General features: G+C 38.3%; 1 protein-coding gene across 1 annotated transcript; it reads left to right on the top strand.

Moving 5' to 3' along the window:
- Window positions 1–14,473: 14,473 nt before the first annotated feature.
- On the top strand, window positions 14,474–15,793 carry LOC130962721 (uncharacterized). Its single transcript, XM_057888897.1, has one exon. The coding sequence runs from the start codon at window positions 14,474–14,476 to the stop codon at window positions 15,791–15,793; it is 1,320 nt and encodes a 439-aa protein (XP_057744880.1).
- Window positions 15,794–16,692: the final 899 nt, after the last annotated feature.

Raw genomic sequence — 16,692 nt, 5'->3', positions numbered from 1 at the left:
CATTGGACTTACTTCTGCCATTCATGAGCTCTGATGAGTATTCTTCCTCTGAAGAGGATGAGTATGTCACTGAAGAGCAAGTTGCTAAATACCTTGGAGCAATCATGAAGCTAAATGACAAGTTATTTGGTAATGAGACTTGGGAGAATGAACCTCCTTTGCTCACCAAAAAACTGGATGACTTGTCTAGGCAGAAATTACCTCAAAAGAGACAGGATCCTGGAAAGTTTTCAATACCTTGTACCATAGGCACCATGACCTTTAAGAAGGCTCTGTGTGACCTAGGGTCAAGTGTAAACCTAATGCCTCTCTCTGTAATGGAGAAGCTAGGGATCTTTGAGGTACAAGTTACAAGAATCTCACTAGAGATGGCAGACAATTCAAGAAAACAAGCTTATGGACTTGTAGAGGATGTTTTGGTGAAGATTGAAGACCATTACATCCATGTTGATTTCATAGTCCTAGAGACTGGGAAGTGCATGGATGAATCCATCATCCTTGGCAGACCCTTCCTAGCCACAGCAAAGGCTGTGATTGATGTTGACAGAGGAGAATTGACCATTCAAGTGAATGAAGAATCCTTTGTGTTTAAGGCTCAAGGATATCCCTCTGTCACCATGGAGAGGAAGCATGAAGAGCTTCTCTCAAAATAGAGTCAAACAGAGCCCCCACAGTCAAACTCTAAGTTTGGTGTTGGGAGGCCACAACCAAACTCTAAGTTTGTGTTGAACCCCCACATTCAAACTCTAAGTTTGGTGTTGGGAGGTTCCAACATTGCTCTGAGTATCTGTGAGGCTCCATGAGAGCCCTCTGTCAAGCTACTGACATTAAAGAAGCGCTTGTTGGGAGGCAACCCAATATTATATTTAATCTATTTTCCTTTGTTATTTTATGTTTTCTGTAGGTTGATGATCAGGAGAAGTCACAAAATCAATTGAAAAAGCAGAAACAGAATGAAGAACAGAAAGAAAAACAACACACCCTAGAGGAGAACTTGCTGGCGTTTAAACGCCAGTGAAGCTAGCAAATGGGCGTTTAACGCCCAGTCTGGCACCATTCTGGGCGTTTAACGCCAGAAAGGGGTATCAGACTGGCGTTAAACGCCAGGAAGGGGCAAGAAGCTGGCGTTAAACGCCAGAAATGGGCACCAGCCCGGCGTTTAACGCCAGAATTGGCACATAGTTCATTTTTGCACGCCACTTGGTGCAGGATTGAATTTTCCTTGATACCTCAGGATCTGTGGACCCCACAGGATCCCCACCTACCCCACCACCCTCTCTCTTTTTCTTTACCCATTCACCAATCACCTCAACACCTCTTCCCCAAAAACCCTTCACCTATCAAATCCCATCTTTCTTTTCACCACTCATATCCATCCTTCATAAAACCCCACCTACCTCACCATTCAAATTCAAACCACTTTTCCTCCCAAACCCACCCATAATGGCCGAACCCTACCCCTCTCTTCACCCCTATATAAACCCATCTTCACTCCGTCATTTTCATACACACTAAACACTACTTCTCCCCCCTTTGACCGAACCACAAAGCCACCTCCATCTCCTCCATTTCTTCTTCTTCTACTCTCTTCTTTCTTCTTTTGCTCGAGGACGAGCAAACCTTTTAAGTTTGGTGTGGTAAAAGCATTGCTTTTTGTTTTTCCATAACCATTTATGGCATCCAAGGCCGGAGAAACCTCTAGAAAGAGGAAAGGGAAGGCAAAAGCTTCCACCTCCGAGTCATGGGAGATGGAGAGATTCATCTCAAGGGTGCATCAAGACCACTTCTATGAAGTTGTGGCCTTGAAGAAGGTGATCCCCGAGGTCCCTTTCAAACTCAAAAAGAGTGAATATCCGGAGATCCGACATGAGATTAGAAGAAGAGGTTGGGAAGTTCTTACCAGCCCCATTCAACAAGTCGGAATCTTGATGGTTCAAGAGTTCTATGCCAATGCATGGATCACCAAGAACCATGATCAAAGTGTGAACCCGGACCCAAAGAATTGGCTTACAATGGTTCGGGGGAAATACTTAGATTTTAGTCCAGAAAATGTAAGGTTGGCATTCAACTTGCCCATGATGCAAGGAGATGAACACCCCTACACTAGAAGGGTCAACTTTGATCAAAGGTTAGACCAAGTCCTCACTGACATTTGTGAAGAGGGAGCCCAATGGAAGAGAGATTCAAGAGGAAAGCCAGTTCAACTAAGAAGGCATGACCTCAAACCCGTGGCTAGGGGATGGTTGGAGTTTATCTAACGCTCAATCATTCCCACTAGCAACCGGTACGAAGTTACTCTAGACCGGGCCATCATGATTCATAGCATCATGATTGGAGAAGAAGTGGATGTTCATGAGGTTATAGCCCAAGAACTCTATAAGGTGGCGGACAAGTCCTCTACCTTGGCAAGGTTAGCCTTTCGTCATCTCATTTGTCACCTCTGTTATTCTGTTGGAGTGGACATAGAAGGAGACATCCTCATTGATGAGGACAAGCCCATCACTAAGAAAAGGATGGAGCAAACAAGAGATCTCACTCATCATGAAATCCCTGAGATGCCTCAAGGGATGCACTTTCCTCCACAAAACTATTGGGAGCAAATCAACACCTTCCTAGGAGAATTGAGTTCCAACATGGGACAACTAAGGGTGGAGCACCAAGAACATTCCATCCTCCTCCATGAAATTAGAGAAGATCAAAGAATCATGAGAGAGGAGCAACAAAGGCAAGGAAGAGACATTGAGGAGCTCAAGCACTCCATAAGATCTTCCAGAGGAAGAACAAGCCGCCATCACTAAGGTGGACCCGTTCTTTAATTTCCTTGTTCTTCATTTTCTTGTTTTTCGAATTTTATGCTTATGTTTATCCATGTTTGTGTCTTATGATCATTAGTGTCTTAGTGTCTATGCCTTAAAGTTATGAATGTCCTATGAATCCATCACTTTTCTTAAAAAAAAATTCTTAATTGAAAAAGAGAAGAATTGCATGAATTTCAGATTTTATAACAGATTAATTGTTTTGATGTGGTGGCAATACTTTTGTTTTTTGAATGCATGCTTGAACAGTGCATATGTCTTTTGAATTTGTTGTTCATGAATGTTAAAATTGTTGGCTCTTGAAAGAATGATGAAAAAGGAGACATGTTACTGAGGATCTGAAAAATCATAAAAATGATTCTTGAAGCAAGAAAAAGCAGTGAATACAAAAAAAAAAGAAGCGAAAAAAAAGAGAAAAAAAAACGAAAAAAAGGAGAAAGAGAAAAAGAAAGAAAAAGAAAGAAATAAAGTTGTGATCCAAGGTAAAAAGAGTGTGCTTAAGAACCCTGGACACCTCTAATTGGGGACTCTAGCAAAGCTGAGTCACAATCTGAAAAGGTTCACCCAATTATGTGTCTGTGGCATGTATGTATCCGGTGGTAATACTGGAAGACAGAGTGCTTTGGGCCACGGCCAAGACTCATAAAGTAGCTGTGTTCAAGAATCATCATACTTAACTAGGAGAATCAATAACACTATCTGGATTCTGAGTTCCTAAAGAAGCCAATCATTCTGAATTTCAAAGGATAGAGTGAGATGCCAAAACTGTTCAGAGGCAAAAAGCTAAAAGCCCCGCTCATCTAATTAATACTGATCTTCATAGATGTTTTTGGAATTCACGGCATATTCTCTTCTCTTTATCCTATTTGATTTTCAATTGCTTGGGGACAAGCAACAATTTAAGTTTGGTGTTGTGATGAGCGGATAATTTGTACGCTTTTTGGCATTGTTTTTAGTATGTTTTTAGTATATTTTAGTTAGTTTTTAGTATATTTTTATTATTTTTTAATTAAAATTCACTTTTCTGGACTTTACTATGAGTTTGTGTGTTTTTCTGTGATTTCAGGTATTTTCTGGCTGAAATTGAGGGACCTGAGCAAAAATCTGATTCACAGACTGAAAAGGACTGCAGATGCTCTTGGATTTTGACCTCCCTACACTTGAAGTGGATTTTCTGGAGCTACAGAATCCAAATTGGCGCGCTTTCAATGGCGTTGAAAAGTAGACATCCTGGGCTTTCTAGCAATATATGATAGTCCATACTTTGCCCAAAATTTGATGTCCCAAACCGGCGTTCAAAATCACCAACAGAATTTCCAGCGTTAAACGCCGGAACTGGCACCAAAGTGGGAGTTAAACGCCCAAACTGGCACAAAAGCTGGCGTTTAACTCCAAGAAGAGTCTCTACACGAAAATGCTTCAATGCTCAGCCCAAGCACACACCAAGTGGGCCCGGAAGTGGACTTTTATGTCATTTACTCATCTTTGTAATTCTTAAGCTACTAGTTCCCTATAAGTAGGACCTTTTACTATTGTATTTTCATCTTGGTTCTTCTGGTTGCCTCTCTGGGGCCAAAGCCAATGATCACTCTTGTTCTTATGTATTTTCAACGGTGGAGTTTCTACACACCATAGATTAAGGTGTGAAGCTCTGCTGTACCTCGAGTATTAATGCAATTACTACTGTTCTTCTATTCAATTCAGCTTGTTCTTGTTCCAAGATATCACTTGTTCTTCAACTTGATGAATGTGATGATCCGTGACACTCATCATCATTCTCACCTATGAACGTGTGACCGTCAATCACCTCCGTTCTACCTTAGATTGGGTGGATATCTCTTAGGTTCTTTAACCGGAATCTTCGTGGTATAAGCTAGAATTGATGACTGCATTCAAGAGAATCCGGAAGGTCTAAACCTTGTCTGTGGTATTCTGAGTAGGATTCAATGATTGAATGACTGTGACGAGCTTCAAACTCGCGATTGTGGGGCGTTAGTGACAGACGCAAAAGAATCACTGGATTCTATTCCGACATGATCGAGAACCGACAGCTGGATAGCCGTGCCATGACAGGGTGCATTGAACATTTCCACTGAGAGGACGGGATTGTAGCCACTGACAATGGTGATGCCCAACATACAGCTTGCCATGGAAAGGAGTAGGAAGGATTGGATGAAGACAGTAGGAAAGCAGAGAGACGGAAGGGACAAAGCATCTTCATACGCTTATCTGAAGTTCTCACCAATGAATTGCATAAGTATCTCTATCTTTATCTTTATGTTTTATTCATATATCATCCATAACCATTTGAGTCTACCTGACTGAGATTTACAAGGTGACCATAGCTTGCTTCATACCAACAATCTCCGTGGGATCGACCCTTACTCGCGTAAGGTTTATTACTTGGACGACCCAGTACACTTGCTCGTTAGTTATGCGAAGTTGTGTTTATGCCATGGTATTGAACACCAAGTTTTTGGATTCATTACCGGGGATTATTTGAGTTGTGAAAAGTAGTGATCACAATTTCGTGCACCATCCCTCAATTTCAGCCAGAAATTACCTGAAATTACAGAAAAACACACAAACTCATAGTAAAGTCCAGAAATGTGAATTTAACATAAAAACTAATGAAAACTTCCCTAAAAGTAGCTTGAACTTACTAAAAACTACCTAAAAACAATGCCAAAAAGCGTATAAATTATCCACTCATCACAACACCAAACTTAAATTGTTGCTTGTCCCCAAGCAACTGAAAATCAATTAGGATAAAAAGAAGAGAATGTACTATAAATTCTAGAATATCAATGAATATTAATTATAATTAGATGAGCGGGACTTGTAGCTTTTCGCTTCTGAATAGTTTTGGTATCTCACTTTTTCCTTTGAAGTTTAGAATGATTGGCTTCTCTAGGAACTTAGAATTTCTGATAGTGTTATTGACTTTCCTAGTTAAGCATGTTGATTCTTGAACACAGCTACTTATGAGTCTTGGCCGTGGCCCTAAGCACTTTGTTTTCCAGTATTACCACCGGATACATAAATGCCACAAACACATGACTGGGTGAACCTTTTCAGATTATGACTCAGCTTTGCTAGAGTCCCCAGTTAGTGGTGTCCAGAGCTCTTAAGCACACTCTTTTGTTTTGGATCCTTTTTACCCTTGCCTTTTGGTTTTAAGGGCTATTGGCTTTTTCTGCTTGCTTTTTTTTTCTATATTTTTTTCGCCATTTTTTTCGCAAGCTTTTGCTATTCACTGCTTTTTCTTGCTTCAAGAATCAATTTCATGATTTTTCGGATCATCAATAACATTTCTCTTTGTTCATCATTCTTTCAAGAGCCAACAGTTTTAACATTCATAAACAACAAAATAAAAAATATGCACTGTTCAAGCATTCATTCAGAAAACAAAAAGTATTGTCACCACATCAATATAATTAAATTAAATTCAAGGATAAGTTCGAAATTCATGTACTTCTTGTTCTTTTGAATTAAAACATATTTCATTTAAGAGAGGTGAAGGATTAATGGAATTATTCATAACTTTAAGACATAGTTACTAACTACTAATGATCATGAAGTAGAGACACAAAACATAGATAAACTCAACATAATAAACCGAAAAGCAGAAAGAAATAAGAACAAGGAATGAATCCACTTTTAGTGGCGTCTTCTTCTTGAAGGACCAACAATGTTCTTAAGCTCTTCTATCTCCCTTCCTTGCCTTTGTTGCTCCTCCCTCATTGCTCTTTGATCTTCTCTTATTTCATGGAGAATGATGGAGTGCTCATGATGTTCCACCCTTAATTGTTCCACATTGTGGCTCAAATCTTCTAAGAAAGTGTTGAGTTTTTCCCAATAGTTGTTGGGAGGAAAGTGCATCCCTTGAGGTATCTCAGGGATTTCTTGATGATGAGCTTCCTCATGCATCTCTTGAGAACCGTGGAGGGTCTCTCTTGCTTGCTCCATCCTCTTCTTGGTGATGGGCTTATCCTCTTCAATGGAGATATCTCCTTCTATGATAACTCCAGCTGAGCAACATAGATGGCAAATAAGGTGAGGAAAAACTAGCCTTGCCATGGTGGAGGGCTTTTCGGCTATTTTGTAGAATTCATTGGAGATGACTTCATGAACTTCTACTTCCTCTCCAATCATGATGCTATGAATCATGATGGCCCGATCCACAGTAACTTCAGATCGGTTGCTAGTGGGAATGATGGAGCATTGAATGAACTCCAACCATCCTCTAGCTACAGGCTTGAGGTCCAGTCTTCTTAGTTGGACTGGCTTGCCTTTGGAGTCTCTTTTCCATTGAGCTCCTTCCACACATATGTCCATTAGGACTTGGTCCAACCTTTGATTAAAGTTGACCCTTCTAGTGTAGGGGCGTTCATCTCCTTGCATCATGGGCAAGTGGAACGCCAACCTCACATTCTCCGGACTAAAATCTAAGTATTTCCCCCGAACCATTGTGAGATAATTCTTTGGACTCGGGTTCATACTTTGATCATGGTTCCTAGTGATCCATGCATTGGCATAGAACTCTTGAACCATTAAGATTCCGACTTGTTGCATGGGGTTGGTTAGGACTTCCCAACCTCTTCTTCAGATTTCATGTCGGATCTTCGGATACTCATTTTTCTTGAGCTTGAAAGGGACCTCAGGGATCACCTTCTTCTTTGCCACAACATCATAGAAGTGGTCTTGATGGCTCTTGGAGATGAATCTTTCCATCTCCCATGACTCGGAGGTGGAAGCTTTTGTCTTCCATTTTCCTTTTCTAGAGGATTCCCCGGCCTTAGGTGCCATTGATGGTAATGGAAAAACAAAAAGCTTATGCTTTTACCACACCAAACTTAAAATATTGTTCGCCCTCGAGCAAGAGAAGAAAGAAGAGAAGAAGAAGAAGAAAATGGAGGAGAGTGAGGGGAGATGGATTCGGCCAAGGTATAGTAGAGGGGGTAGTGTAGTGTGAAAATGAAGTAGAATGGAAGGGTATATATAGGGAGAGGGGAGAGGGTAGGTTCGGCCATTTAGGGTGGGATTGGGTGGAAAAATGTTTTTGAATTTTGAAGGTAGGTGGGGTTTATGGGGAAGAGTGGATGGATGTGAGTGGTGAATAGGTGATTGGGAAGAGAGATTGAGGTGATTGGTGAAGGGTTTTTGGGAAGTGTGACATGGGGAAGAGTAAAATAGGATTAGGAGGTAAGGTGGGAATATAGTAGGTGGGGATCCTGTGGGGTCCACAGATCTTGAGGTGATCCTGTGGGGTCCACAGATCCTGAGGTGTCAAGGAATTCTATCCTTGCACCAAATAGGCATGTAAAATGCCTTTGCACACCATTCTGGCGTTTAAACGCCGAGTGGTGCACATTCTGGGCGTTCAACGCCCATATGTTACATGTTTCTGGCGTTGAACGCCAGTTTCATGCTTGTTACTGGCGTTCAGTGCCAGCTTTTCCTCTAGGCACATTCCTGGTGTTCAAACGCCAGGATGTTGCTTGTTTCTGGCGTTCAGCGCCAGATTCATGCTCTGTTTTGGCGTTGAACGCCAGCCAGATGCTCCTTACTGGCGTTGAACGCCAGTCTGTGCTTCCTCCAGGTGTGATTTTTCTTCTGCTATTTTTTATTCTGTTTTTAATTTTTATATTTTTTTTCGTGACTCCACATGATCATGTACCTAATAAAACACAAAATAACAATAAAATAAAATAAAAATGAGATAAATAAAATTGGGTTGTCTCCCAACAAGCGCTTTTTTAATGTCAATAGCTTGACAGTGGCTCTCATGGAGCCACAAAGGTGATCAGGTCAATGTTGTATAGTCCCAACACCAAACTTAGAGTTTGGACATGGGGTCTTAACACTAAACTTAGAGTTTGGTTGTGGCCTCCCAACACCAAACTTAGAGTTTGACTGTGGGGGCTCTTCTTGACTCTGAACTGAGAGAAGCTCTTCATGCTTACTCTCTTTTGTCACAGAGGGATGGCCATGTGCTTTAAACACAAGGTAGTCCCCATTCAATTGAAGGACTAGTTCACCTCTGTTGACATCTATCACAGCTCCTGCTGTAGCTAGGAAAGGTCTTCCAAGGATGATGCATTCATCCTCTTCCTTCCTAGTGTCTAAGATTATGAAATCAGTAGGGATGTAAAGGCCTTCAACCTTTACTAACACGTCCTCCACTATTCCATAAGCTTGTCTCAATGACTTGTCTGCCAATTGTAATGAGAACAAGGCAGGTTGTACCTCAATGATCCCCAGCTTCTCCATTACAGAGAGTGGCATAAGATTTATCCCTGACCCCAGATCACACAGAGCTTTTGCAAAGGTCATGGTGCCTATGGTACAAGGTATCAAAAACTTGCCAGGATCTTGTTTCTTTTGAGGTAAAATTTACTGAATCCAGGTATCCAGTTCACTAATGAGCAAGGGAGGTTCACTTTCCCAAGTCTCATTACCAAACAACATGGCATTCAGCTTCATGATAGCTCCTAAATATTGAGCAACTTGCTCTCCAGTCACATCTTCATCCTCTTCAGAGGAAGAATAGTCTTCAGAGCTCATGAATGGTAGAAGAAGATTTAATGGAATCTCTATGGTCTCTATATGAGCCTCAGATTCCTTTGGATCCTTAATATGAAACTCCTTCTTGCTTGAGGGACGTCCCAGGAGGTCTTCCTCACTAGGATTTTCATCCTCCTCCTCCCTTGTGCATTCGGCCATATTGATTATATCAATGGCCTTGCACTCTCCTTTTGGATTCTCTTCTGTATTGCTTGGGAGAATACTGGGAGGAGTTTCAATGACTTTCTTACTCAGCTGGCCCACTTGTGCCTCCAGATTTCTGATGGAGGATCTTGTTTCAGTCATGAAACTGAAAGTGGCCTTTGATAGATCAGAGACTAGATTGGCTAAATTAGAAGTGTTTTGTTCAGAATTCTCTGTCTGTTGCTGAGAAGATGATGGAAAAGGCTTGCCATTGCTCAGCCTATTGCGTCCACCATTGTTAAAGCCTTGTTGAGGCTTTTGTTGATCCTTCCATGAGAAATTTGGATGATTTCTCCATGATGAGTTATAGGTGTTTCCATAAGGGTCACCCATGTAATTAACCTCTGCCATGGCAGGGTTCTCAGGATCATAAGCTTCTTCAGAAGCTGCCTCTTTAGTACTGTTGGATGCATGTTGCCATCCATTCAGATTTTGAGAGATCATGTTGACCTGTTGAGTCAACACTTTGTTCTGAGCCAATATGGCATTCAGAGCATCAATTTCAGGAACTCCTTTCTTCTGAGGTATCCCATTATTCACGGAATTCCTCTCAGAAGTGTACATGAATTGGTTGTTTGCAACCATATCAATGAGTTCTTGAGCCTCTTCAGGCGTTTTCTTTAGGTGAATAGATCCACCTGCAGAATGGTCCAATGACATTTTCAAAAATTCAGATAGACCATAATAGAATATATCTAATATGGTCCATTCTGAAAACATGTCAGATGGACATCTTTTGGTCAGCTGCTTGTATCTTTCCCAAGCTTCATAGAGGGATTCACCATCTTTTTGTTTGAAGGTTTGAACATCCACTCTCAGCTTGCTCAGCTTTTGAGGAGAAAAGAATTTATCCAAGAAGGCTGTGACCAGCTTATCCCAGGAGTCCAGGCTATCCTTAGGTTGTGAATCCAACCATATTCTAGCTCTGTCTCTTACAGCAAAAGGGAAAAGCATGAGTCTGTAGACTTCAGGATCAACTCCATTCGTCTTTACAGTCTCACAGATCTGTAAGAACTCAGTTAAAAACTGATAAGGATCTTCAGATGAAAGTCCATAAAACTTACAATTTTGTTGCATTAAGGCAACTAGCTGAGGTTTCAGCTCAAAGTTGTTGGCTCCAATGGCAGGAATGGAGATGCTTCTTCCATCAAATTTGGACGTTGGCTTTGTGAAGTCACCAAGCATTCTCCTTGCATTATTATTATTTTCGGCTGCCATCTCCTTCTCTTGTTGTAATGTTTCTGAAAGGTTACCTTTAGATTGTTGTAACTTAGCTTCTCTTAATTTTCTCTTCAGAGTCCTTTCAGGTTCTGGATCAATTTCAACAAGAGTGCCTTTTTTCTTGTTCCTGCTCATATGAAAGAGAAGAAAACAAGAAAAGAAGAGGAATTCTCTATGTCACAGTATAGAGATTCCTTTATGTTAGTAGAAGAAGAAAGGGGAGAAGAACGTAGAAGAGGGGATTCGGATATTTAGATGGAGAGAGGTGAAGAGAAGTGTTAGTAATTAAATAATTAAATAGAATAAGAAAAGAGAGGGAGAATTTCGAAAATAATTTTAAAAAGGGGTTAGTAATTTTCGAAAATTAAAGATAAATATAATTAAAATTAAAACATGAAACAATTAGTTAATTAAAAAGAATTTTTGAAAAAGGGGTGAGATATTTTCGAAAATTAGAGAGGAAAGAGTAGTTAGGTGGTTTTGAAAAAGATAAGAAACAAACAAAAAGTTAATTAGTTAGCTGAAAAAGATTTTAAAATCAAATTTTAAAAAGATAAGAAGATAAGAAGTTAGATAAGATATTTTAAAATCAAATTTTGAAAAAGATAAAATTTTGAAAAAGATAAGATATAAAAGATAAGATAAAATATGTTTGAAAAAGATTTAATTTTAAAATTAAAATTAATTACTAACAAGCAACTAAAAGATAAGATTCTAGAACTTAAAGATTGAACCTTTCTTAACAAGCAAGTAACAAACTTCAAATTTTTGAATCAATCACATTAATTGTTAGCTAATTTTTAAAAATTTGATATAAAGATAAGAAAAATATTTTGAAAAAAAGATTTTTGAAATTTTTGAAAAAGAGGAAAAATTGGAAAGGATATGATTTTTGAAAAAGATTTTGAAAAGATAAGATTTTTTTTTAAAATTGAAAATTTGACTTGACTTGTAAGAAACAACTAATTTTAAAAATTTTTGACCAAGTCAACCCAAAATTTCAAAATTTTGGAGAAAAATAAGGAAAAGATAATTTTTTTATTTTTGAATTTTTTTTAAAGATGAGAGAGAAAAACATAAAAATGACCCAAAACATGAAAATTTTGGATCAAAACACATGATGCATGCAAGAACACTATGAATGTTAAGATGAACACCAAGAACACTTTGAAGATTATGATGAACATCAAGAACATATTTTTGAAAACTTTTTGATACAAAGAAAACATGCAAGACACTAAACTTAGAATTCTTTAATGCATGGACTCTAACAAACAAAAAGTGCATATGAAAAACAACATAAGACACAAAACAAGAAAACATCAAGATCAAACAAGAAGACTTGTCAAGAACAACTTGAAGATCATGAAGAACACTATGAATGCATGGAATTTTCGAAAAATGCAAGAAAAATTTTTAAAGCATGCAATTGACACCAAACTTAAAAATTGACTCAAGACTCAAACAAGAAACACCAAATATTTTTGATCTTTATGATTTTATGATTTCTTTTTGGATTTTTATTAATTTTTTTCGAAAATATTTTTGGAAAAACGAAAAAGAAAAGAAAAATTTTGAAAAAGATTTTTGAAAAGAAAATTACCTAATCTGAGCAACAAGATGAACCGTCAGTTGTCCATACTCGAACAATCCCAAGCAACGGCGCCAAAAACTCGGTGGACGAAATTGTGATCCTCTTTGTAGTTGCATGAGATTTAAAAATTGGCTCTATTGGAATTTATGATCACAACTTCATTCAACTAAACCAGCAAGTGTACTGGGTCATCCAAGTAATACCTTACGTGAGTAAGGGTCGATCCCACAGAGATTGTTGGTATGAAGCAAGCTATGGTCACCTTGTAAATCTCAGTTAGGCAGATTAAATGGTTATGGGTTTCAAAAATTAATAATAAATAGAAAATAAAAAGGGATAGAAATACTTATGTAAATCAATAGTGGGAATTTCAGATAGGTGTGTGGAGATGCTAGAATCCTTTCGAATCTCTACTTTCTTATTGCTTTCATCCAATCCTTCTTACTCCTTTTCATGGCAAGTTGTATGTAGGGCATCACCATCATCAATGGCTACTTTTAATCCTCTCGGGAAAATGGTCCTATGCGCTGTCACTGCACGGTAATCATCTGTCGGTTCTCGATCATGATGGAATAGGATCCATTGATCCTTTTGCGTTTATCATCACGCCCAGAAATCGCGAGTTTGAAGCCCGTCACAGTCATTCAATACCGGAATCCTACTCGGAATACCACAGACAAGGTTAGACTTTCTGGATCCCCATGAATGCCGCCATCTATCTAGCTTATACCACGAAGATTCTGTTGGGGAATCTAAGAGATATGTGCCCAGCCTAGAGTAGAACGGAAGTGGTTGTCAATCACGCGCGTTCATAGGTGAGAATGATGATGAGTGTCACAGATCATCACATTCATCAAAATGTTGTGCAACGTATATCTTGGAATAAGAATAAAAGAGAATTGAATAGAAAGTAATAATAATTGTATTGAAACTTGAGGTACAGCAGAGCTCCACACCCTTAATCTATGGTGTGCAGAAACTCCACCGTTGAAAATACATAAGTGAAAGGTTCAGGCATGGCCGAATGGCCAGCCCCCATGGTCTAAGGACTATGTGCCCCCAGATGTTCCTTAGATCTAAAGTGATCAAAAGATAAGACGTCTAATACAATAGTAACTTATCCTATTTATACTAGACTAGCTACTAGGGTTTACATGAGTAAGTAATTGATGCATAAATCCACTTCCGGGGCCCACTTGGTGTATGCTTGGGCTGAGCTTGATCTATCCACGAGTTGAGGCTTTTCTTGGAATTGAACTCCAAGTTATAACGTGTTTTGGGCGTTCAACTCCGGATCATGACGTGTTTTTGGCGTTTAACTCCAGACAGCAGCATGTACTTGGCGTTCAACGCCACTTTACGTCATCAATTTCCGAATAAAGTATGGACTATTATATATTGCTGGAAAGCTCTGGATGTCTACTTTCCAACGCCGTTGAGAGCGCGTCATTTGGAGTTTTGTAGCTCTAGAAAATCTATTTCGAGTGCAGGGAGGTCAGATTCCAACAGCATCAGCAGTCCTTTTGTCAGCCTTTTTCAGAGTTTTGCTCAAGTCCCTCAATTTCAGCCAGAAATTACCTGAAATTACAGAAAAACACACAAACTCATAGTAAAGTCCAGAAATGTGAATTTAACATAAAAACTAATAAAAACTTCCCTAAAAGTAGCTTGAACTTACTAAAAATAACGCCAAAAAGCGTATAAATTATCCGCTCATCACTCTTCATGAGATTGCATGTGAGAAAATAATCGCCAACTGGTTTACTTAATGGTTCCTTGTATTCGTAGAGTTATGTAGTATGTTCTTATTTTTATTGCGTATTACTAGTATGTGATGTAGTTTGTTTTATTTATTTCTGATATAAGTTTTTAAATTAGTCAATATTATTATGTCCTTATTGTTCATGAAAGTAACCATTGCAAAACTAGCCGTTAAGTAGTCGTTGCAAAACTAGCCGTTAAGGTACTTATTGCAGACACACTTATAAATATCAACTATCAATGACTCCGCAACTCCACTTCAACTCTTATTTCTCACCTCGAAAGAGAACTAAAAATTACATTTCTAGATATGGCTAGAAATTTTGATGATATGTTTAATGAGGCTTTGTATGGCAAAAGAAGACGGCAAGATAACACACTCATAGATAATTGGTTCGATGAGTGTTTACTCGAAGATTCAGAAGAAGAAGATATCGATAGAAGCTCTATCCCAATTACTCGTAGATGGATCAACAGAGATCGAGAAGCAAGACATGATCGCATTTTCCAAGATTACTTTGCAGATGAACCGGTGTATAATGCTGACATTTTCCGACAGAGATTTCGAATGAGAAGACATGTATTTCTTCGGATAGTAGACGCTCTCTCAAACGTCTATCCGTATTTCCAACAGAAGATTGATGCAACTGGAAGAAGAGGCTTGTCGCCACTCCAGAAATGTACCGCTGCGATACGGATGTTAGCATATGGCGTAGCAGCTGAAGCTGTTGATGATTATGTGCGCATAGGCGAGAGCACTACAATTGAATGCTTGAAAAAATTTGTTGAAGGTGTCATTTCGGTATTCGAGGATGAATACTTGCGAAAACCCAATCCAAATGACGTACAACGCCTGCTACAAATGGAGGAGGGTCGTGGCTTCCCTGGCATGTTGGGTAGCATTGACTGCATGCGTTGGCAATGGAAAAATTGTCCGAAGGCGTGGAAAGGTATGTACATGAGTGGTTATCGTGGGGTTGCAACCATAGTACTTGAGGTTGTAGCATCTTCAGACCTTTGGATATGGCATGCGTTCTTTGGAGTTTCTGGTTCAAATAACGATATCAACGTGTTAGATCGTTCTCCAATGTTCAATGATATTCTAAATGACTGTGCTTCGGAGGTAAATTATACTATTAATGGTAATAATTATACTATGGAATACTATTTAGCAGATGGTATTTATCTTGAATGGGCCACATTTGTCAAATCAATTTTAAAACCACAAGGGGAGAAACGCAAGTTATTTGCACAATACCAAGAAGGGCAAAGAAAAGATGTGGAGCGAGCATTCGGAGTGTTGCAAGCACGCTTTGCAATTATACGTGGTCCAGCTCGTTTTTGGGAAAAGAAGAAGCTTGCCAACATAATGAGAGTTTGTATTATATTGCATAATATGATTATTGAGGATGAAAGAGACACTTATGCAGGAAATTTTGCTCAAGGCTTAGAGTATGATGATGTCGAAAATGGCTTATCACAACCTCAACTGGGAGAAGAAGATTTTGCACCATACCATCAATTTCTTCAAAGAATTGCCCAACTTCGAAATAGGCAGCAGCATAGACAATTAAAAGAGGACTTGATTGAACACATATGGCAATTTCACAATACTTCTCGTCAACTATAGAGCTTAATTATGTTTTTCTTTGTATTAAGTAATTTTACAAATTAGCATAACCCTGAATTATATATTGTGTATTATTGTTATATATGAATTTATTTAATATTAATATCTTTTAATAGTGAATTATTTTTAAATTTAAAAATTTAAATTACATTATTGAAAAAAATTAATTATATTAATTTCAAGTATTTTAATTAATTAATTAAGTGGGACCACAACATGAACTAAAGTTAGTTCCTTGTAATGGAGAAGAGAGAGAGATGCTTTGAGTTTCTTTTTACTGTTTATGACGCAAAAGTTGATATGGAGTTACTTTTTATGACAGGTGGGCCATAAATATAAATTGGGATGAGTTCCCTATTGGAGATGGTCTAAGGAGCTAAGAAAGTGTTTAGTAGGAAAACGTTCCTAGAACCTAAAATACCTAGTGTCGTGCTCAGTCTATGTTTTATAATGAGTACGTGAAAGTAAAAGAGAATCGATGCTGCAAAATTTTTCTATTATCGACATAATTTTGGGTATAACTAAGTTTGTGTAAATTAATTTGAATGTTTCTGAGTTTTATTAATCGCGTAATTTATTTTTTTATTAGTTAAATATTGTAGTCTTGTAATGTAGGATTTGTTATTCTACAACCTGATTTTTTATTTTCAAAAATAGTAAGTTTTTCCATATTAAAGTACTTATGTTAATTTGAATTAAATTGCTATGTAGTTATGGCATTTTTTGTGTGGGTTATTGTATATTAAATTGAAACAGAAGTTTAATTTCTTTTATTGGGTTACAAATTATTTGTAATTATTGAATTGACAAAGAAATCGTAATTACCTTAACTAGAGATTGAATATGTAATAACTATGAATGAAGAGAAAACACTTTAAAATTGTCGTTGTATGTTATAG

The sequence above is a fragment of the Arachis stenosperma genome, chromosome 2 (assembly GCF_014773155.1).
Source record: "Arachis stenosperma cultivar V10309 chromosome 2, arast.V10309.gnm1.PFL2, whole genome shotgun sequence".
Lineage (NCBI taxonomy): Eukaryota > Viridiplantae > Streptophyta > Magnoliopsida > Fabales > Fabaceae > Arachis > Arachis stenosperma.
The sequence above is the reverse complement of the archived record's forward strand: the minus strand, read 5'-3'. Positions and strand labels throughout refer to the sequence as shown.

What these genes read in the sequence shown, in the direction of transcription:
- LOC130962721 (XM_057888897.1), top strand. Translation starts at nt 14,474, where the DNA reads ATGGCTAGAAATTTTGATGATATGTTTAATGAGGCTTTGTATGGCAAA.